The following is a 21,689-nucleotide window of genomic DNA, read 5'->3' as shown; positions in this document are numbered from 1 at the left end:
TGAAGAATTTTAAATAAACTCCAGAACCTGATTTTTACTGCCTTGAGATCATGTTCCGAGAAAAAGTAGCGTTGCCCTTAGAGACGTCTGACAGTCAGCCTAAGTGTGCAGATGAACAGGGGTTTATCCTGCATCGAGATGGGCTAGATGACCTAATAGGTCTTTCTTTTTTTCTCTCTAAATTTCTAGGATTCTCATGATTTGAATATTGATGAACTCTTTGACTTGAACATTTTGTTTCTTCTAATTGTTCATCTTTTCCTGATAATTATAAGGTACACCAGGAGGATGGAATCAACTGTACCCTTTATAAAAGGTGGATTTTTGAAACCATAGACCTTATTTTGTTTTAGTCAAACATGATCCTAGACTTCTCTCTTCTGACTTCTCCCTCCTCCTTTAAAACAGCCCGTGAAAAGAAAAGTTAACTTTTAAATGTTCTTTTAATTCTGTTCAGTTGGCTTGTTCTTGTTCCTAGTAGACAAAAATTGGAGTCCTCCAATGGAGAATTCAGGGTGTAGAGGTGGGATGGTGTGGGAACTAGCTTAGCAGCTCAGACAGCCACCATCAGACGCTCTGGGTTTGGAAATGTGTGGGTTCTTAATAAACATTACCTAATGATGACAGCAGGACAGTGAATTTAACATGAATAATTTAAGAAGATTCTCGGTGGCTGATGGGTCTTAATTTCCAAATAGACCTGTCGTTCCCTCCTGTCCGGTTTTCCAGTGGGTGAAGAGAAGGAGAAAATGTTACAGTGTTAGTGCTTTGCAGTATTTTTACTAAGTAGTTAAATAAGCATAAACATATAAGCTGGTTTGAACAAAAGACACAGTTCTTGTATGTAACATTTTCATGTTAATTCAGATATCCGGGTGGATTGTTAGAAAAGACTAATTTGTTGCACATAGTTTTTCATCGAATGTGGACATGTGAACACTGAAAAGGTCTGCTCTGGCTCTAGAGCATCTGTGCCCGTCTTCCTGTCTAGATGTCTGATATGCCAAAGCCTGCTTTCATGAAGCAGAACCTGGGTGCACTCGGAATCGGGACCTACCACAACATCGCCTTCATACACCCAGACACTCCCATCATTAAAGCCTTGAACGTCTTCGTGGAAAGACGAGTGTCAGCCTTGCCTGTTGTGGACGAGTCAGGTCTGTGTGCTGAGCCATACCAGTTGAACAGAAACAACGGTTTATCTCCTTAGGGTAAAACTATTGTTAAATGACCTGGCATATCAGATAAGTGGGGAAATGAAAACTTAGACCAAGGAGTACTCAGGAGAATAAGAATTTTATACTGGCTTATTTTCACATTTTCCATTAAGATATGATTTCATGTCCCTTTTAAAATAGTCAGGTTTATTTTGTTTAGCAATATTTAATTCTTAGTGAATATCTAGTTAAGATTGATATTAAATGCTGTTTTTTGTTTCTAAGATATTATTCTAACATACATTTTTATTTTTAGGAAAAGTTGTAGATATTTATTCCAAATTTGATGTAATTGTAAGTATTTTTAATTTTGTTAAACCTGTCATCTAGAATGCATTTAAAGCATATTCATTAGTCTGTTTTTTGTGACTTTTCCTATTTTAACAATTCCTAGCTTCTTTGAGGATGAGGACCTTATCAGAGAATTCCATAGACTCCCCAACAGTAATTGTACTTTTAATATTCATTGGTTTAGCAGTGAATAACATATTAGTAGCATTTTATTTTTTTAACTTTTTATTTTATATTGGAATATAGCCGATTAACAATGTTGTGACAGCTTCAGATGCACAGCAAAGTGACTTGGCCATACATATACATGTATCCATTCTCCCCCAGACTCTCCTCCCATCCAGGCTGCCACATAACATTGAGCAGAGTTCCCTCTGCTATACAGTAGGTCCTTGTTGGTTATCCTTTTCAAATATAACAGTGTGTACTTGTCAATCCCCAAATCCCTAACTATCCCTTCCCTCCACCTTGCCCCTGCCCCGTAACCATAAGTTCATTCTCTAAGTCTGTGAGTCCATTTCTGTTTTGAAAATACATTCATTTGTATCATTTCTTTTTAGATTCCCCATATAAGCGGTATCATCCGATATTTCTCTTTCTCTGACTTACTTCACTCAGCATGACAATCTCTAGGTCCATCCATGTTGCTGCAATGGCATTATTTCATTCTTTTTTATGGCTGAGAAATATTCCATTGTATGTATGTACCACGTCTTCTTTATCCATTCCTCTGTCGATGGACATTTAGGTTGCTTCCATGTCTTGGCTATTGTAAACAGTGCTGCAATGAACATTGGGGTGCATGTATCCTTTTGGACCATGTTTTTCTCCAGATATATGCCCAGGAGTGGGATTGCAGGGTTGTATGGTAGCTCTATTTTTAGTTTTTTAAGGACCCTCCATACTGTTCTCCATAGTGGCTGCACCAATTTACATTCCCACCAACAGTGTAGGAGGGTTCCCTTCTCTCCACACCCTCTCCAGCATTTACTGTTTGTGGATTTTTTGATGATGGCCATTCTGACTGGTGTGAGGTGATACCTCATTTTAGTTTTGATTTGTATTTCTCTAATCATTAGCGATGGTGACCATCTTTTCCATGTGCCTCTTTGCCCATCTGTATGTCTTCCTTGGAAAAATGTCTATTTGGGTCTTATGCTTTTTTTTTTTTGCTGTACGCGGGCCTCTCACTGTTGTGGCCTCTCCGGTTGCGGAGCACAGGCTCCGGACGCGCAGGCTCAGCAGCCATGGCTCATGGGCCCAGCCACTCCGTGGCATGTGGGGTCTTCCCGGACCGGGGCACGAACCCGTGTCCCCTGCATCGGCAGGTGGACTCTCAACCACTGCGTCACCAGGGAAGCCCCTTATGCCCATTTTTTGATTGGGTTGTTTGTTTTGATATTAAGCCACATGAGCTGTTTGTAAATTTTGGAGACTAAATCCCTTGTCGGTCTCATCATTTGAAAACATTTTCTTCCAATCTGTGGGTTGTCTTTTCGTTTTATGGTTTCCTTTGCTGTGCAAAAGCTTTTGACTTTAATTAGGTCCCATTTGTTTATTTTTGTTTTTATTTCCATTATTCTGGGAGATGGATGGGAAAACATATTGCTGCAATTTATGTCAGAGAGTGTTCTGCCTATGTTTTCCTCTAAGAGTTTTATAGTGTCTGGTCTCACATTTAGGTTTTTAATCCATTTTGAGCTTATTTTTGTGTATGGTGTTAAAGAATCATCTAATTTCATTTTTTTACATGTAGCTATCCAGTTTTCCCAGTACCGTTTGTTGAAGAGACTGCCTTTCCACCACTGTATAGTCTTGCCTCCTTTGTCTTAGGTTAATTAACCATAGGTGCGTGGGTTCATTTCTGGGCTTTCTATCCTGTTCCATTGATCTACAGTTCTGTTTTTGTGCCGCTACCATACTGTTTTGATGACTACAGCTTTGTAGTATAGTCTGAAGTCAGGCAGCCTGATTTCTCCAGCTCCATTTTTCTTTCTCAAGATTGCTTTGGCTATTTGGGGTCTTTTGTATCTCCATACAAATTTTAAGATTTTTTTTGTTCCAGTTCTGTGAAAAATTCCATTGGTAATATGATAGGGATTGCACTGAATCTGTAGACTGCCTTGGGTAGTATAGTCATTTTGACAATATTTATTCCATTCCAAGAACATGGTATATCTTTCCATCTGTTTGTGTCTTCTCCAGCTTCTTTCATCGGCATCTTATAGTTTTTGGAGTACAGGTCTTTTGTCTCCTTAGGTAGGTTTATTCCTAGGTATTTTATTCTTTTTGATGCAGTGGTAAATGGGATTGTTTCTTGAATTTCTCTTTCTGATCTTTCATTGTTAGTGTGTAGAAATGCAGCAGGTGTCTGTGTATTAATTTTGTAGCCTGCAACTTTACCAAATTCATTGATGAGCTCTATAGTTTTCTGGTAGCGTCTTTAGAATTTTCTGTGTATACTATCATGTCATCTGCAAACAGTGATTTGGATTCCTTTTATTTCTTCTTCTTCTCTGCCGTAGCTAGGACTTCCAAAACTGTGTTGAATAAAAGTGGTGAGAGTGGGCATCCTTGTCTTGTTCCTGATCTTAGAAGAAATGCTTTCAGCTTTTCACCCTTGAGTATGATGCTAGCTGTAGGTTTGTCATATATGGCCTTTACTATGTTGAGGTAGGTTCCCTCTATGCCCACTTTCTGGAGAGTTTTTATCATAAATCGGTGTTAAATTTTGTCAAAAGCTTTTTCTGCATCTATTGAGATGATCATAGGTTTTTATTCTTCAATTTGTTGATATGGTGTATCACACTGATTGATTTGTGGATTCTGAGAAATCCTTGATCATGGTGTGTGATCCTTTTAATGTATTGTTGGATTCAAATTGCTAGTATTTTGTTGAGGATTTTGCTTCTATGTTCATCAGTGATATTGGCCGGTAATTTTCTTTTTTAGTGGTATCTTTGTCTGGTTTTGGTATTAGGGTGATGGTGGCCTCATAGAATGAGTTTGGGAGTTTTCCTTCCTCTGCAATTTTCTGGAACAGTTTCTAAAGGATAGGTGTTAGCTGTTTTCTAAATGTCTGATAGAATTCACCTGTGAAGCCATCAGGTCCTGGCCTTTTGTTTGTGGGTTTTTAATTACAGTTTCAATTTCAATGCTTGTGATTGGTCTGTTCATATTTTCTGACTCTTCCTGGTTCAGTCCTGGGAGACTGTACCTTTCCATATTAGTAGCATTTTATAATTCTTTGTCTTTTCAGTACATGAGTCACTTATCCGTTACTACAGCATGTGTATGTGTTAAATAGTCATGTTTCTATACCAGAGACATTGATTCATTCTGCCAACAGGCATGTGCTTAGTGCGCAGGTGGATTCCTGGTCACCCACATCCCACTACTTGCTAATTGGGAACAACTGTTCTGAAGAGGACAGCAAATGGCATTATGTAAAGTTCTGTTTTTTATTCCCTGGTTTAAATTTACTAGATTGATTTTGGTCCTACATCCTTCCACTCGATACTTTTCCCCCATTCATTTAAATTCATTTCCTTAAGAGTTTTACATGATTTCTAAGAAAGGGAACTGAAACTTTGATAGCCCCAAACCTGCATACCGTTTTTTTGCCTTAATATTGACCATAGCATTAAGTATTCTTTTGTAGCTGTCTCAGACCCTTTTGTTTCATCTTATTCTGTTTAATATAACAGACACCAAAAAAATAGGCTTATTGGAATTTGGTTGGGTGGGACCCTGTAAGATTAATCAGAACCTTGAGCAGCCATTCCGATCTACAGGGCTTCCTCCCTGATCACCCCCGCAAAGGCTTTCTAGCAAAAGCCTTGTTCCCTAGCCCTGGGGACTTCTCACCCTTTGCAGGTGTTACTCCACCTCTCAAAACACTGTTCATTCAGGGAACATAGGGTAAAAGTGGGGGGATAAATTAGGAGTTTAGGACTAACAGATACAAACTACTGTATATAAAATAAACAACAAGGCCCTACTGTATAGCACAGGGAACTATATTCAATATCTTATAGTAACCTATAATAAAAATATATATATATAAATAAGTCACTTTGCTGTACACCAGCAACTAACACTACATTGTAAATCAACTATACTTCAATTTAAAAAAAAAAAAAGAACCTATAGGGTAAGGATAGGGGAATCTTCTGTAGGACATACAGTCAGAATTTAACTGTTTTAAATGGTTGCTTCATAATAAAGGTACACCTTATAAGCTTTAAATGATTATTGATAAGATGATGAAATAACAGTACTGATGGCATGTCATAAGCTGGTACAGTGGTACTAAGTTATGATAAACATTAATGTTTTTAAGGAACAGGCTGCTTTGAACTAACTTTGGTCATTAAATGTGAATTGAAATGAAGGATATAACTCACTGTTACTTTATTATAGAACCTTGCTGCTGAAAAAACATACAACAACCTAGACATCACAGTGACCCAGGCCCTGCAGCACCGGTCACAGTATTTCGAAGGCGTAGTGAAGTGCAGTAAGCTGGAAGTACTGGAGACCATCGTGGACAGAATAGTGAGAGCCGAGGTAAAGTGGCTGCATCCAGGTCCCTCCCCACCTCCCCGTCTGCCATGAGCACCTAACTAGGAAACAGTGCCCCAGGAATTCTGAGTCACAGGACCAGCCCGTGAGGCAGCCTTCCAGTCCAGTCCCGTGACACAGTCTCCCTGCTCCAGAACCTAGCACATGTCTTGGCACATAGTAGGTCATCTGTGAATGTTCACTGAATTGAATTTCATTTATAAGTCCTGACATCATAGCTGAATCAAATAAAGATACTTTCATGGTTTTAAAACATACTTGAGAAAACAGAAGTCCCAAGAGCTTTAAGTTTCATTAGAGTATTGATGAATTTAAAGCTAAAAATGTGTAATTATGTGGTCTTAACAAGTAAGTCAATAAAATGTATTCTGATCTTTTTTTTTTAAGTTAGACACCCTGCTCCGTCCTTAGCAGAGCTGACTCCCCAAGCTTCAGCTGCCATGGCTTTTACCCTGTTTCACTAGTCTCAACACGAAGTTTTTTCTACTTGAATTTAACATCCATTACTAGTTTTCCAGAGGGTTCTAATTGACTTAGGAATACATCTAAGGTTTTTATTGTTCTTTTGTATATGCCTTTTGAAGATCATAAGCAGAAATAGGTAAGACATTCCTGCCTAATTTTAAGGACAATGGACCACATCCATCTGATGGAATCCTTTATAACAATTAAAAATCGTGTTTAAGGAGAATACTGTTGATATGGAAAAATAATATATTGCTAAGAGAAAGGCCAGTTACTATATATAGTGTGATGCTTCGTGTTAACATAAGTGCACGTGCATAGAAAAGAGACTAGAAAGACTCGCACCTCAGTATTAACACGGCTGTTTCTGTGGAGAACGCCAGCACGCCTTCGTGTTCCCAAGACCTCTGTTTGAGCGCGTGCTACTGTCAGGTAGGAGAAGAAAGTGATTGGCTTGTCCTGGAAGTCCATCTGGTGAGCCGCACAAACTTTAATATGAAAATAGGTTACTGAGGGAAATACAGGTGTAATTAAAGTTTTCTCAAGTTACCCACCTTGACTTTTTTCGTCATTAATTTTTTTCACCATATGACTCCTTGTTGGGGGACAAACCAGTTTTTAGCTTCAACATGTGTGTGTGTATGTGTGTGTGTGTATACACACACACACACATATACACATACACATATATACGCACACACATACACATATATACGCACACACATATACACACATACATATATGCGCACACATACATATATGCACACACATATATACACATATACGCATATATACACATGCATACACACATGCATATATACACACATATATATACATACACATATATATACACACATATTTTATATATATATATAGTATATTTGTGGCTGCACTGAGCAGCTTGTGGGATCTTAGTTCCCCAACCAAGGACTGAACCCAGGCCCTCGGCAGTTTAAGCACAGAATCCTAACCAGTGGACCGCCAGGGAATTCCCAGCTTCAACATATTTTGTTAGGAGAAGGGTATACAGTATCAGCGATGATTTGGTTTATTTATATGACAAATATCACACTAGCTTTTAGAAAAGAAACATTCATAAGTTTAGACTCAGCAACAGATGATAATATTTTTGGTGGTCATTTCTGTCTGACAGAACTAATTCTAAGTGAAATGGTTTCCCCTTGACCTTTAGTAGTTCAAAAGATAGTTATTTATCATTATTAAATGTTAACAACAAAATGTGTCTAGTATAGAATATATAGCATTCTCTGGCCCTAGATGTAAATCAACTTATGATTAAATAGATAACTGTGTTATATCACAGGGTTATTGAAGAACATAACTTTTTCTAGAGAAGCTTTTGAAAGAAATTTATGTTGATTAGCATGAGAAAGATGACAAAGTGATTTCTCTTTTAACCTAAAAGCAAGCTATGATGTCAAAAGCATCACCGGCACAGTATCATTAGAGACGAACTATAAAAATGATATCCCCGCTCCTCCCATCTCCCTCCTGTGCCACCCATTCTGTACCAGCAGGTTTTAACTGTTCAGTGTGGAGAAGAGGATCTCCAGGGTAACCGACTGGCATGTGGTTGCCTCAAGCCTAAATTCTAAAGCTTTTAAATCAGAGAAGCATGATGCTCTCTCCCTCCTTTCCTGTTTTAAGGACACTTTGCTATAGTAATACCTCAGAACATTGTCCACTCACTTATAAAAGACTTTCAAGTAGAAAACAAGATGTGAATGTAATTTATTTCACTTGATCATAGTTGATCATCCTCTGTTATTCTTAATATATGAACTTCATAGAGAAAAGGGAAAATATAATCTAAGAGCAGTGACCTTTTATTTAGTTTCACTGCTTATTTGGACTTCTCTCCCAGGTAAAAACAGTTATCTGATAGTTAATAGAAACCGAGATACAACTTTTAAAAATTAAAAACCGTTTTAGAGATTAGAGCCACATGAAGCAGCTACTGTGATACTTCATGTTTTGAATTTATCTTTCATATATTAATATTTTGAAAATAAAAAACTCAGCAGGACATATCTGGCTAATTTTTCTTAAAAGTAGTCAAGCAAATCAGCATTGCATTTTAACAGAGCCAAGACCATTGCATGGCTCTGTGCACTGTTACTTTCTCTCATTTGTGGGATCTGTTCATTGTATAGCACATGAAAGACTTTTTTTCTAACGTCCATTTTAAACCTTTACTTATTTCAACTTTCACACGTGGCCTCCTTTCCTCTTGTCTGCAGGTCCATCGGCTGGTGGTAGTAAATGAAACAGACAGTATCGTGGGTATTATTTCCCTGTCGGATATTCTGCAAGCCCTGATACTCACCCCTGCAGGTATAAATGCCAGTGTCTGACCTTTACTGTAAGTGCGCAGGAAGCCGGGGCAGGGGCGGGGATGCGGGGCAGCAAGCCCTCCCTCGCCCACCTGCCAGCCTCACCTTTCTATGCAGTACTTTGTAAACCATTTTCATTTTCTTTGTGGTTTTGAAAAGCTTATAGAAAGTATTCTGACTTAAGAGCATCCTGTCGACACCCAGAAGTGCTTAAGTAATCGAGGATTCATTGCCATGATCGTCATAACCTTGCCCATTAAAAAGTGAAGATCTCCTCAGTTTTGCTTTATGTTTAGGACTACTAACTGGAAATCGGGAGGGAAATTCTTTGGGACCTAAGTATTGAAACAATCTACCCTTCAAAAAGAAAAAAAAAGCTTACTAGTAGTGAGTATATAAAAGTTTGACCTACGCAAACTTTTTTCCATTAATAGTGTATGGAAATTACGTTAACTGCCAGACATTGGTGACTAAACTCATTTTCTGCCAGATTAACTCTAAGCAAACCCTCAGGTCACAGTCAGGGAGCCCGTGAGGCAGGGGGAGGGAGGGGCCTTTGGTGTTTCTCCTGTGTCACACGGTTTAATCGTTTAATGGCTGAAGGGGTCCTAAAACCACCAGCCCTCCACTTCCCCTCCCCACCCACACGAAGTACAGACAACCCAGCCTCAGGCCTCACAGATCAAGGCCAAGACAGGAGACTAAACCATGTGCCCTTTGAACTCTCAGAAGTTAAACATTAAAATGTGCCTTTACTAGGGTATTGATTTTTCTTTAGTTCAGAAATCAATCACACTGGCTAAGACTAGTTTTTACAGTTGGCCTATAGCCTGGAGATACCCACCTGAAAAGGAATCCCCATCACCAGCGAGAAACAGATCGCACTGATTAAGTGAGAAGGACAGGGGCGTGCTTCGGGGGGGGGGGGGGTGACTCCCAGCAGGCTGTAGAGGAGCAGCAGCTGGACATTGTTAGAAACGCACAGGTGGGGCCCAGCCCATGTCTGCTGAGTCAGAAACTCTAGACACGGGGCTTGTTGCAGTCATTTTCAAATGTCAGATACGTGAGAACCTGAAATTCATGGTAACCTCTTTTTAATCATTACATAAGTTTTAGTACAGCGTTCGAGTTCAACATGTGTGCACACTACAGAGTGATCACCCCCCCAAGACCAGCTATCATCCACCACCATACAGCTGAGCCTCTCACCCACTGCAGCCACCCCCACCCCCTTCCCTTCTGGTAACCACTGCTGTGTTCTCCACGTTCTTCTGTTGTCTTTGTTCATCAGTTTTGGCTTGGGTCTTTTTAGATTCCACATATGAATGAAACCATATGGTATTTATCTTTCTCTGTCTTGATTTATTTCACTTAGAAATAAGTGAGAGATCTATCCATGTTGTCAAAAATGGCAGGATTTCATTTTTGTTTTTTTTATGGCTCATGATAATCTCTGTAGTCATGAGAAAAGGACTAGAAGATGTGAGACTGTTCACAGCATTACTTGTAATAACCTCAAACTGGAAATAACCCAAATATCTTTGAGCAGAAGAACGGACAGACTGCATTCTGTCCATTAGTGGAATGCATTGATGGTGAACACACATAGCTGTATCGGACAGTGGATGAACCCCACAGACGCAACAGAGCAAGGAAGCAGGACCAATGCGAAGAGTGGGATTGCATTTATGTACAGTTGACCCTTGAACAACATGGGTCCACTTATACGTGAATTTTTTTCAATAGTAGATACTGCAGTGCTACACAGTCCACGGTCGGTTGAATCCACAGACACCGAACTGCGGATATGGAGGGGAATCGTGGATACAAAGGATAAGTTGTGGGTAGCGCCCCAGTGTTGTTCAAGGGTCAGCTGTGCAGCTCCTCTGTGCATGTTAGGAAAAGGACTCATCTCCAGGCAGGCTCATCCCCACAGGCACGTAACTTGGCACCTTCAGAAAAAGATGCCCCTTTTCTAGTCAGCTGGCCCTGGGCCAAGGCACACAGCTTGCCGGGCTGAGTCAGGCCAAATGTCAACTCGCTTCTGTCCCCGTGGCCAAGATTCTTTGTGCATTACCAATTCAGAGTAAGCAATTCTTTATCCTCTCTATGTCTTGGTGTCACAAACCGTAAGAATGAGAATGTTCGCCTGGATGAGTTTAAATTTCCATCCAAATTTGATATTTCAAAAATTCTAAATTATTAATGCAAGTCAGCATGAATGAAAATGCAAAGAGGAAACCTGTTCCACGGCTGGATTTGGAATGTCTGTTACCACAGAAATAAATATTGTAAAGACAGGGATAGTCGAATTAGAATTCTTTGTAGCACGGTGTGTATAACGCTGTTCATTTAGGAAAATCCCCTGTATTCCTAATAACTGGATTACCGGTGAACACCGGGAGCAGCGCTGTCTTGGAAGAGAGGGAGCGCCTCCATCAGATTAGACGCTAGCATACTCGGGTGACCGTGTGGTGCGAGCATCAGACTAGAGGTCCAGCCTGGGCAGTCCAACCCCGCTGTCCCCTCGGAGCTGTGTGAGTGTGGGCCAGCTTGCTGCTCACCTGTGCAGCCTCCGTCCCTCCCTTCAGCTACAGGATAAGCAGCCTGACACAGGCCTAGTGGCCCTCCAGAGATACTCTGGTTGAAACCACAGCCATGTGTGAACGCTGTGCGCCGTCAGACCCCATACCCAGGACAAGCCCCATACCTGGACAAGCCCTGCTGAGTGGATGTTTATGGAATAATCAGTAAGAGATGCTTTTTAAAAGAATCCACTATTATGGGAATAAAAGGTACCGGTGGTTATTCTTTTCACCAGATAATGGACACAATTCCCCATTAAGGATACTGATTTGATATAATAACATCTTCTCTTTTTTAAAAAGTTTTTAGCAGTAGTTCACTGTCCAACTTAATTCAGACTCTCCAAACAAACCTAAGTATCCACACGTGCAGCTAGTGAGTAAGCAGCCTGATGGCAGTAGCTACAATTTTAGCCCCTTATTTTTATAGAGTGTTGATCTCTTTCAAAGTTGAGTGTCTTCTAGTGTCTGATGAGAAAATACAGAATCTGTTGTAATGAAAAAAATGGCAGCTCCCCCTCCCAACCCATTTCAAAATATCCTGGCAAGCTGAGAATAGGTTTTATGTGCAGTTACTGTAAGCATGTTTAATGCTTTTACATTTTTATAAGTATGTACAACAGAAATACTTTGCACCTTCGCTAAAACTTAAATACATATTTCTTTTAAAAACTTTTAGCAGCAGAACCCTCTTCTTTTCCAAATTAAACCTTGCATATTTAGAATTATGATATGCAGGGAATTCCCTGATGGTCCAGTGGTTAGGACTTCGTGCTTTCACTGCCGTGGCCCAAGTTCAATCTCTGGTCCGGGAACTAAGATCCCTCAAGCCTTGTGGCATGGCCAGAAGGAAAAAAAAAAAAAGAGTGCTAGAATTACGATATGCAAAATGGATTAAAAGCGTGCTGCAGTGATGGCAGGTGGGGATGGGGAGCCTGGAGCTCACCTGCTCATTCCCCACGTCTCCTAAGGCTCTGCAGGTGCGGGTAGGTGTCACCAGGCAGAGAACCACCACTGCGCTCATATAGGACATGCACAGCTGCAACGTATTTTTATATGGCTTTGAAACTTTCCTTTCCCATCTCCTAATAGGTGCCAAGCAGAAGGAGACAGAAACCGAATGACAACCGTGAGTGGAGGAGCCCTTGCAGGAGAACTTGAACAAAGATGCTGGGTCACGCTTTGCCTCATGAACACTGACTGCGATAGAACAGAGTCCAATGGCTGAGAATGTGTATCAGGGTTTAGTGATGGGTGTTTTTTCCAGTGATGTTGAAACTAAGCATAAAAAAGAAAGATTTTGTGTTTGAAGATGCGAGCTTGCATTAAAAGACTCTTTTCAGACCGTTGTCTGAAAGATTTCAGATGCTGTATGTCATTAAAGTGCACTGTGTCCTGAATTTCTCTTATTTTTCATTTTAAAGAATTCACTGGTATCTAACAGGTAATATGACATAAGGCGAGTGTGTGGCATATTGAGATCTAGTGCCTTATGTCAGAACAGCGATATGTCATCACTACTGCCCATCGCAGCTGGAGCGTCCTTGTGAACTGACACTGCTGGAGTGTGAACGTCTGAACCTTTACCAAATCAGTTTGTTTTCATTAGATTTGTTGAATAGCTGTAATTTGAATATAAATAATTACTTTATAAAACTTTAATGATGGTTTTATGTGTTAGTGTTCTGTTCTGAACTATAGTGTAAACAAGGCTGATTTACAACAGCTTTATTTATTTTTACTTTCATGCAATTTTTTACACATCCTTTGGTGGGTAAACTTCACCGTACCCATTAATAAACCATTGGTTGCTATTTTAAAAGGGCGAAATTCTCATTAAGTTTGATCTGGAAAGGATATGACTTCTCTAATAGCCGCTGTTAGGTTTTAAAAGCTGAAGTTTCTAACAGCATTTGTGGGAACCTCTCTGTGGGGCTGCAAACAAAGTGCCGGGAAGATGTCTATTTTTCCTTGTGTTTTGACATGAAAATCATGACGTTTGTGTGATTGCTGATGCGATTGTTTTGTAAATTTTACTGTGGCATATACAGTATTGTCATATGGTGAGGAGAAACACAATGTTTCCTAATGTAAGTGCTCTGAAAATGTTGACACTATATATATATACATATATCTCTGTGTGTGTGTGTGTGTGTGAGAGTATAGTTTGGTTTTTTGTTTTGGGGGGTTTTTTTGCAGATTGAAAAATTAAAATAAATCTTACTATCTGCCATCTTGTTACAGAAGTTCTTTAAAATACTTTGTATTTCAGCACATTTCTTTTTTTAACATCTTTGAGTATAACTGCTTTACAATGGTGTGTTAGTTTCTGCTTTATAACGAAGTGAATCAGCTATACGTAAAAATATATCCCCATTTCTCCTCCCTCTTGCGTCTCCCTCCCACCCTCCCTATCCCACCCCTCTAGGTGGTCACAAAGCACTGAGCTGATCTCCCTGTCAGCACATATTAATTAAAATTCTACATGCAGTTTCCCACTTAGATATTTCTCCCCAAATAAAGGAGAACATGAATTCTCATATTCTTTTTTACATCAACAGAAAAAAACCTTAATGATTTGATTCATAAACTTCCTCCATTATTAAATAGAACATATTTAATTAAAAATGGCCATGCAGATTTTCTTGTGCTAGGTGTCAATTTTTTCATCTCCTAGTAGGCCAAATATGAGAGGAGATTTTTGTCTATGTTTTCCCCATAGAAATAGTAGTGGTTGTGACTTAGGCTAATGGTAATACTTGGAGAACAATGAAATATCAGAAAGAGAAAGTTTTTAAAAACCCCTTTTAAAACTCTGTCCAAAAAAAACCCCACAAATACCTAGGAATGAACCTGACCAAGGAGGTGAAAGACATATGCTGAGAACTATAAAACACTGATAAAGGAAACTGAAGATTATTCAAAGAAATGGAAATACATCCCATGCTCTTAGACTGGAAGAATATTATTAAAATGGCCTTACTACCCAAAGCAATCTACAGATTTAATGCAATCTCTATCAAATTACCATGACATTGTTTTACAGAACTAGAATAATCCTAAAATTTATATGGAACCACAAAAGACCCAGAATTGCCACAGCAATACTAAGGAAAAAGAACAAAGCTGGAGGCATAACCCTCCCAGACTCCAGACAATACTACAAAGCTACAGTAATCAAAAGAGCATCGTATTGGCACAAAAACAGACATATGGATCAACGGAACAGAATAGAGAGCCCAGAATTAAACCCACACACCTACGGCCAATTAATCTTCAACAAAGGAGGCAAAAACACATAACGTAGAAAAGAAAGACTCTTCAGCAAGTAGTGTTGGGAAAGCTGGACAGCTGCATGTAAATCAATGAAGTTAGAACACTCCCTCACACCATACTCAAAAATAAACTCAAAAATGGCTTAAAGACTTAAATATAAGACATGACACCATAAAATTCCTAGAAGAGAACATAGGCAAAACATTCTCTGACATTAATTGTAACGATGTTTTCTTAGGTCAGTCTTCCAAGGCAAAAGAAATACAAGCAAAAATAAATGGGACCTAATCAAACTTACAAGCTTTTGCACAGCAAAGGAAACCACAAACAAAAATGAAAACCTATGAAATGGGAGAAAATATTTACAAACAATGTGATCAACAAAAGCTTAATTTCCAAAATATACAAACAGCTCATACAGCTCAATATCAAAAAAACAACCCAATCAAAAAATGGGCAGAAGACCTAAATAGACATTTCTCCAAAGAAGATATACAGATGGCCAACAGATGCATGAAAAGATGCTCAACATCGCTAATGATTAGAGAAATGCAAATCAAAACTACAATGAGGTATCACCTCACACCAGTCAGAATGGCCATCATCAAAAAATCTACAAACAATAAATGCTGGAGAGGGTGTGGAGAAAAGGGAACCCTCCTACACCGTTGGTGGGAATGCAAATCGGTGCAGCCACTATGGAGAACAGTATGGAGGGTCCTTAAATAAAAACAGGGTTGCCATATAATCGTGCAATCCCACTCCTGGTCATATATCCAAAAAGACAAAAACTAATCCGAAAAGATACATGCACCCCAATGTTCATAGCAGCAATATTTATAATGCCAAGATATGGAAGTAAGTGTCCATCAACAGATGAATATACAAAGAAGATGTGGTACATATATACAATGGAATATTACTCAGCAATAAGAAAGAATGAAATAATGCCATTTGCAGCAACATGGATGGACCTAGAGATTATCATACTAAGTGAAGTCAGAGACAAATTATATATCACATATGTGGAATCTAAAAAAGTGATACAAATGAACTTATTTACAAAACAAATAGATTCACATAGAAAACAAACTTATGGTTAACAAAGGGTAAAGTGGGGGGCGGGGTAAGTTAGGAGTTTGGGGTTAACAGATACACACTACTATATATAAAACAGGGCATCCCTGGTGGCGCAGTGGTTAAGAATCCGCCTGCCAACGCAGGCGACACAGATTCAAGCCCTGGTCCGGCAAGAGCAACTAAGCCCGTGCGCCACAACTACTGAGCCTGCGCTTTAGAGCCCGCGAGCCACAACTACTGAAGCCCGCACGCCTAGAGCCCGTGCTCCGCAACAAAAGAGCCCACGGCAATGAGAAGCCTGCGCACCGCAACGAAGAGTAGCCCCCCTCGCCGCAACTAGAGAAAGCCCCTGTGCAGCAACGAAGACCCAACACAGCGAAAAATAATAATAAAATAGATAAAACAAGGACTTACTGTATAGCACAGAGAACTATATTCAATATCTTGTAATAATCTATAGTGGAAAATAAACAGAAAAAGAATATATGTATATACACATATGAATCACTTTGCTGCACACCTGAAACTAACACAACATTGTAAATCAACTATACCTCAATTTAAAAAAGAAAAAAATACTTGGGAAAAGTAAAAAATCTCAAAGCTGCTAAAATAACAGTTTTTAAACTCAAAGTATCTATTGTCACTCCGCCCCTTGCTTGTGTAGCATACGGGAGCGTGCACAGACTATGCACGGTGTGAAGGAGGCATGCTGTGTGTCTTCTGCTTCAGAAGACAGCTGGGAGCCACTTAACGAAGAACCATGTCAGCACTGTCTCCTCCCACGACGCACACACATGTCCTGCAAGCCTCTGACCATCCCCCAAGCGTACCTTTTTGTTTGTTTGTTTAAGGGTTTTGAGTTGTGTGGGCAGGTCAAGCACATCAGGGTGTGGAGCAGATGTGTTACACACAGTGGCCTAAGTGAAGCAACCAAGTCTAGTGGTCAGGCTACAACTAACGAAGAGCCATCATCCTTCTGTTTCCACCTAAGAGTTATTTGTTCCCAGCAAATGATCAAGACTGGGTTACAGAAAACGTGCTTCTCCGTGCCCCTCTAGGAATAAGGAAAAGTGGCACTTGAAGGCCAAGTGAAGGAAGGATTCTAAGGGGAAACGTCTAAACAATTTGAGAGAGAGAACTCACTTTGGAAACCCTTGCAGGACAAGCCTCAAGTGTTTGTAGCGCCCTCATCACCCTGAGGCTCGCTAAGACCCAGCGGGCCATGGGTTCACTTAAGCGCCCACTGTGACTCTGGCCCTCACACTGACAGCACCTCCAAAGACTGTGAACAAAAGTGACGAATCTGAAAGGAAGAGCGTATCAGAAACACCACGTCTGTTCCAGAAATGGAGGGAATCTGTTCTGTATTCTAATCTCTGAGAAAAACTTATAGACGTATTGAGCCGATAACATTTCTCATAACATTTTTTTAGAGAAACATCTTTGCATGAAGAGACAGTCCTCTTAAACCACTGGTTCTCAATCTGGGGAGGTTCTGACCCTAGAGGACATTTGGCAAAGTGGAGACATTTTTGGTTGTCACCACTGGGGGTGGAGAGAGGGGCTGTGTGCTACTGACATGTGGTGGGTAGAGACCACAGGTGCCACAAAACTCACTACACTGCACAGGACGGCCCCCATGACAAAGAGTATCCAGCCCAAGATGTCTGTAGTGGTGAAGTTAGAAACTCTGCCCTAAACGATTAGAATCTTCTTGGTATTGTGATTGTATTTGTTACTTCCTAACTGAATCCACCTGTCTTTGGAAGAAAAACTCAGTGGGCAGCCTTTTTGGGAAAGGAGACAATTCAAATAATCCACAGGCCAATTCCATGGGTCCATATGACCCTCATCACAATCTCCTTCCAAAGCATTTTCACCAAAAAAGGGGCTTTTGCTTTGCTTAATAGCACTCTAAGGAGAAAACTGCTACCCACAGGGAAATACGTGGAAAGTCAATTTCACTCCGTTATTTTATTTTCATAAAGAAATCGAGAACAAACTCTAAATTGTTTCTCACGTAAAATCACCTACAACGCTGGCATAATTGTAAGTCCGTGTATGAAGCACACTTAAAACACCTTCACGAGAAACCACTGAAATTCCACCTCATTGTGGATCACCCCATCTTACTTGTTCCAAACACACTGCATTAAAACTTACCTTTAGATGTCGACCTCAGCAAGGGCAGAGTACAAGTATTCAGCTCTCAAAGCAAACTGAGGTTCCTTCCTGCGGGGCAGCTGGAAGAAATTCAGGTGCCCAGTTCTCTCCAGACATCTCTGCGCCCGAAGCACTGCCGAGCTCCGCACCTCACAGATCAGAAGCTGAAAACTCGCTGAAACACCGGTCCTGACTTCAACCCTGTGTCTCCCTCCCTGGAAAACCTGCACCCCAGGCACGGGATTTCGTCGGCGACCAGAGCAAACGCCTGGTTCTGGCGCACTGAAGACAGAGGCTTGGTGCCACGGCCGTTCCTGCTCGCCACGGTCAGGACTCTAGCATCTCGGATCCCCGCCCTCCCAGCCACAGGACAGCAGAGAAGGCTGGCCAGCGCTCCCGGTGTCACCGGTGCTCGTTCGCCACAGGCCGGGGCCACCTCGCTCATTCCAGTGACCCACTGGTCCCAGGGCGCCTTTGAGGAAGAAACGCTTCCCACCCCCCAGGGGCAGAGCCGCGCCCCTCCAGCTGAGGCCTGTTCCCTCCCGCCGCCTCCTGCGCCTCAGCTCCGGGGCCCGAGGGCCTAGCACCCGAGGCCCGCCTCCCGGCCGTGCACACCTGAGACCTCGGGCTCCGCCGCCCTTTCAACAAGCTCCCCGGCGTCCCGGCCGCCCCAGCGCGAGGCTCCGCTGCCTCGGGGCGGCAGGGCCTCCCTGCGCGGGGCGCCCCCCGCCCCGTCACCGCCCGGTCCCCGCGCCCCCCGCCCCACGCGGGACTCTCCGTCCCCGCACGCGGCGCAGACACACTGGAAACCTCCCTCGAAAAGACAGCACAAAACGACAGCGTTTCGGACAGAGCTTTCGAAGGCGTTCAGATCGGTAAGCCCGAAAAGGGGCCCCTTACAACTAACATTCGTCACAGTCGTCGCACTGCAATTTTAAACCAGAACTCTAGTCACCTCACCTCACCGCTCAGAAACCACCAACGGCCCGCATCCCGACCTCCTCCGCGGGGACGAAGCCCCTCCCACCCCGCCCGCCCGCTCTCCAGGCTCCAATCCAAACCCCGCTTCCCTCTGAAGGCGCCCGTGACGCTCCCCGCCCGCGAACAGACGCCTCCCACCTCCGAGCCTCTCGTGAAGTAGGACTCCCGGAGCCCTACGAACCACGAGTCCTTGCTCCGTCCTGCCTTCTTGCCTGCGCGCCCAGAGCAGGCTTGAAACCACCTGGCATCCACAAGCAGCGGAAGGGCGCTGCCAGGAAGCCGCTGTAAAATCCCTCACCTCTCCTAGCCTGCGGTCCCCTCTGCAGAGTCACTGAGCGGGATACATACATCGCCACACACACTTCCGTGGAAGGGCGCGCCGGGAATGCGCAAGGACTGTGTACGTGTGAGGAGCAGATGCTGCCATCGTTGACATGGTGGTCACCTGAGTCCCTAGGAAGGTGACAAGATCCTATTCGTCTCCGTTCACTTGCCCTGGCACCTGGGAGGTGCTTCCTGAATGTTCGTTCACCCAATGTTTGATGAGCGGTCGGTAAGGGCCAGTACTGATACATCTACTAGGATCGTGGATCTGGTGACGTGCTCCGGTCACGAGAGCTCTTCTCTCGAACTTGCTGGCTTACTTGATAAAGTTAGAAAGATGCCACTAGAAGACGGAGCGTCATCGACAAGCTCAGAGGCGGCCCTCTTCTCTGCCTTAAGCTTCTACGTTCGAGGACTGACACAGGGATCCCGGAAGGAGATGCTGAACGAAGTTTCCTGAGGATAAGGGGGTTCCGCCTTTTCTAACACAAAGGGCACTCCCTTACTGGAGGCCCCCCAGACAGGTGGCCTCATGGGAGGGGATGCCGGAGGGCACAGAGGTCAAGAGCAGGGAACACAGTGGACCCCAAGTGAAGGGCGCTCCCTCCCCCTGTGAGGAGAACAGAGAAAAGGACACCAGCGCCTGCGCAGAGACGAAAATGAGCCTGGCTTCAGGAGCTGGGAGTGGAACAGACCAGAAGAACATGAGTGTAAGGCCAGCCCCTCACGCGCTCACAGAAAGAGCAGAGGATCCAAGGAGCTCGCTCCTGACCCTCTGAAAATCCAGGAAGAGCCACTCCAGGATGTTTCGAGAACTCCGTGCACCATCTTTCTTTGCCCCTTGTCTTTTTTGCCAGCTGAAACAATTTCCAGAAACCGAAGTAACGCTGAGGAAAAACCCCAGGATGAGTCCTCATCAGAAGTGTTGCGTGGAAGCAGGGGCAGAGCTGGGCGGTCCCTGGTTTGCAGGTTTCCAGTAAGCCCGTCTGGAATGAGGGGAATTGGGTGGCTCGTGGCCCACATCATCCCTGCTACTTTTCAGAAACATGTCAAAGAGGAGAGTTGTTTAGTCCTGATCAACGGGGCTTCAATATTAACTTACTGTGCACAGAGCACCTGCCTGGGCCATACCTGTGAACACAACAAATCCCTGTCCTCGTGGGGGGTCGGGGGCGGATTAAGGAAGGAGAGCAACACTGGGCGTCTCATGGGTTTTGCTCCAGCTGCTTCCTCTCCCTGGAATCCCCACCCCAGATTTCAGCTCAGCTAATTCCCTCACTGCCTTAGAGTCTTGCTGAAATCTCACCCTCTTGATGAGGCCTGTTCTGACCACATGGTATTAATAATTACAATCAACACAAATAACAATGCAAAGAACAGAAGGGGGAGGAGCTGCTGCAAGGCGCTAAGTGCTTTCCCCTGGAGCCACTCTGCATGTGTCATCTTCTCAATCCTCACACGCCATCGCAAGGCGGTCTTCATCAGCACAGAAATGTTCACTGGGCCAAGTTCATACCGCTTCAAATTTGAGGACATTGGGACTTGTTAACAGTCCCAACTCCAAAGCCCATGCTCTTAACCCCAGATCTAAACGGCTGCTGTGGGTTGAACTGTGTCCCCCAAAAGAATTTGCTGAAGTCCTCACCCCCAGGACCTGTGAATGTGACTTTATTTGGGTCTTTACAGATGTCAAGTTAGATGAGGTCGTAGTGGAATATGGCAGGCCCTAATCCTATAATATAACTGGTGACCTTATGAGAAGAGAGAGACACACAGACACCAAGAGGACAAGCCATGTAACGGCAGACTGATGTGCGTGACACAGCTAGGTGCTGAGTATGTGTCTGAAATGTTCCATACTAAAAATTTGTTTTTAAGACTTTACAGGGACTTCCCTGGTGGCACAGTGGCTGAGAATCTGCCTGCCAATGCAGGGGACATGGGTTCAAGCCCTGGTCTGGGAAGATCCCACATGCCGTGGAGCAACTATGCTCATGCGCCACAACTGCTGAGCCCGCATGCCACAACTACTGAAGCCCGCACACTTAGAGCCTGTGCTCCGCAACAAGAGAAGCCACCACAATGAGAAGCCTGCGCGCTGCAACGAAGAGTAGCCCCCACTCACAACTAGAGAAAGCCCATGTGCAGCAATGAAGACCCAACGCAGCCAAAAGTAAATAAATAAATTTTAAAGAAAAACTTTGCAAAAACTTTTTACAAAAGTAAAAAGTTTGCTTTCCTTTTAAAGTAATTTTATCTTAACCTAGACATATTAACATTACATAAGTGATAGGATATAGCCAAGAATTAAAAAGCAGACACTTGAGATTTTTCAAGTGGTAACAGAGATTCACTCAGCAATCACT

At 42.6% G+C, this 21,689-nt stretch overlaps 1 protein-coding gene and 1 long non-coding RNA gene across 13 annotated transcripts in view; one reads left to right on the top strand and one right to left on the bottom strand.

Moving 5' to 3' along the window:
- PRKAG2 (protein kinase AMP-activated non-catalytic subunit gamma 2) overlaps nt 1-13,166 on the top strand; it is a 276,835-nt gene extending 263,669 nt beyond the window's left edge. For 9 of the 12 annotated variants that reach the window (XM_067747491.1, XM_067747492.1, XM_067747499.1 and 6 more), the window contains 6 exons: nt 992-1,157; nt 1,474-1,511; nt 5,931-6,077; nt 8,819-8,912; nt 9,208-9,298; nt 12,589-13,166. In XM_067747491.1, the coding sequence (XP_067603592.1) occupies nt 992-1,157; nt 1,474-1,511; nt 5,931-6,077; nt 8,819-8,912; nt 9,208-9,257 (495 nt within the window). In that variant the 3' untranslated portion in view covers nt 9,258-9,298; nt 12,589-13,166. Of the gene's footprint in view, nt 1-991; nt 1,212-1,473; nt 1,512-5,930; nt 6,078-8,818; nt 8,913-9,207; nt 9,299-12,588 lie in introns of those variants that run through there. The other 3 variants (XM_067747493.1, XM_067747500.1, XM_067747498.1) reach the window with 2 other exon arrangements.
- On the bottom strand, nt 992-18,291 carry LOC137229486 (uncharacterized). Its single transcript, XR_010945698.1, has 3 exons — nt 18,019-18,291; nt 16,267-16,306; nt 992-7,045 (listed from the first exon to the last, which is right to left on the bottom strand). It is a non-coding gene; the product is annotated as an uncharacterized lncRNA (long non-coding RNA).
- Nucleotides 18,292-21,689: the final 3,398 nt, after the last annotated feature.

This window comes from Pseudorca crassidens, chromosome 8 (genome assembly GCF_039906515.1).
Source record: "Pseudorca crassidens isolate mPseCra1 chromosome 8, mPseCra1.hap1, whole genome shotgun sequence".
Lineage (NCBI taxonomy): Eukaryota > Metazoa > Chordata > Mammalia > Artiodactyla > Delphinidae > Pseudorca > Pseudorca crassidens.
The sequence above is the reverse complement of the archived record's forward strand: the minus strand, read 5'-3'. Positions and strand labels throughout refer to the sequence as shown.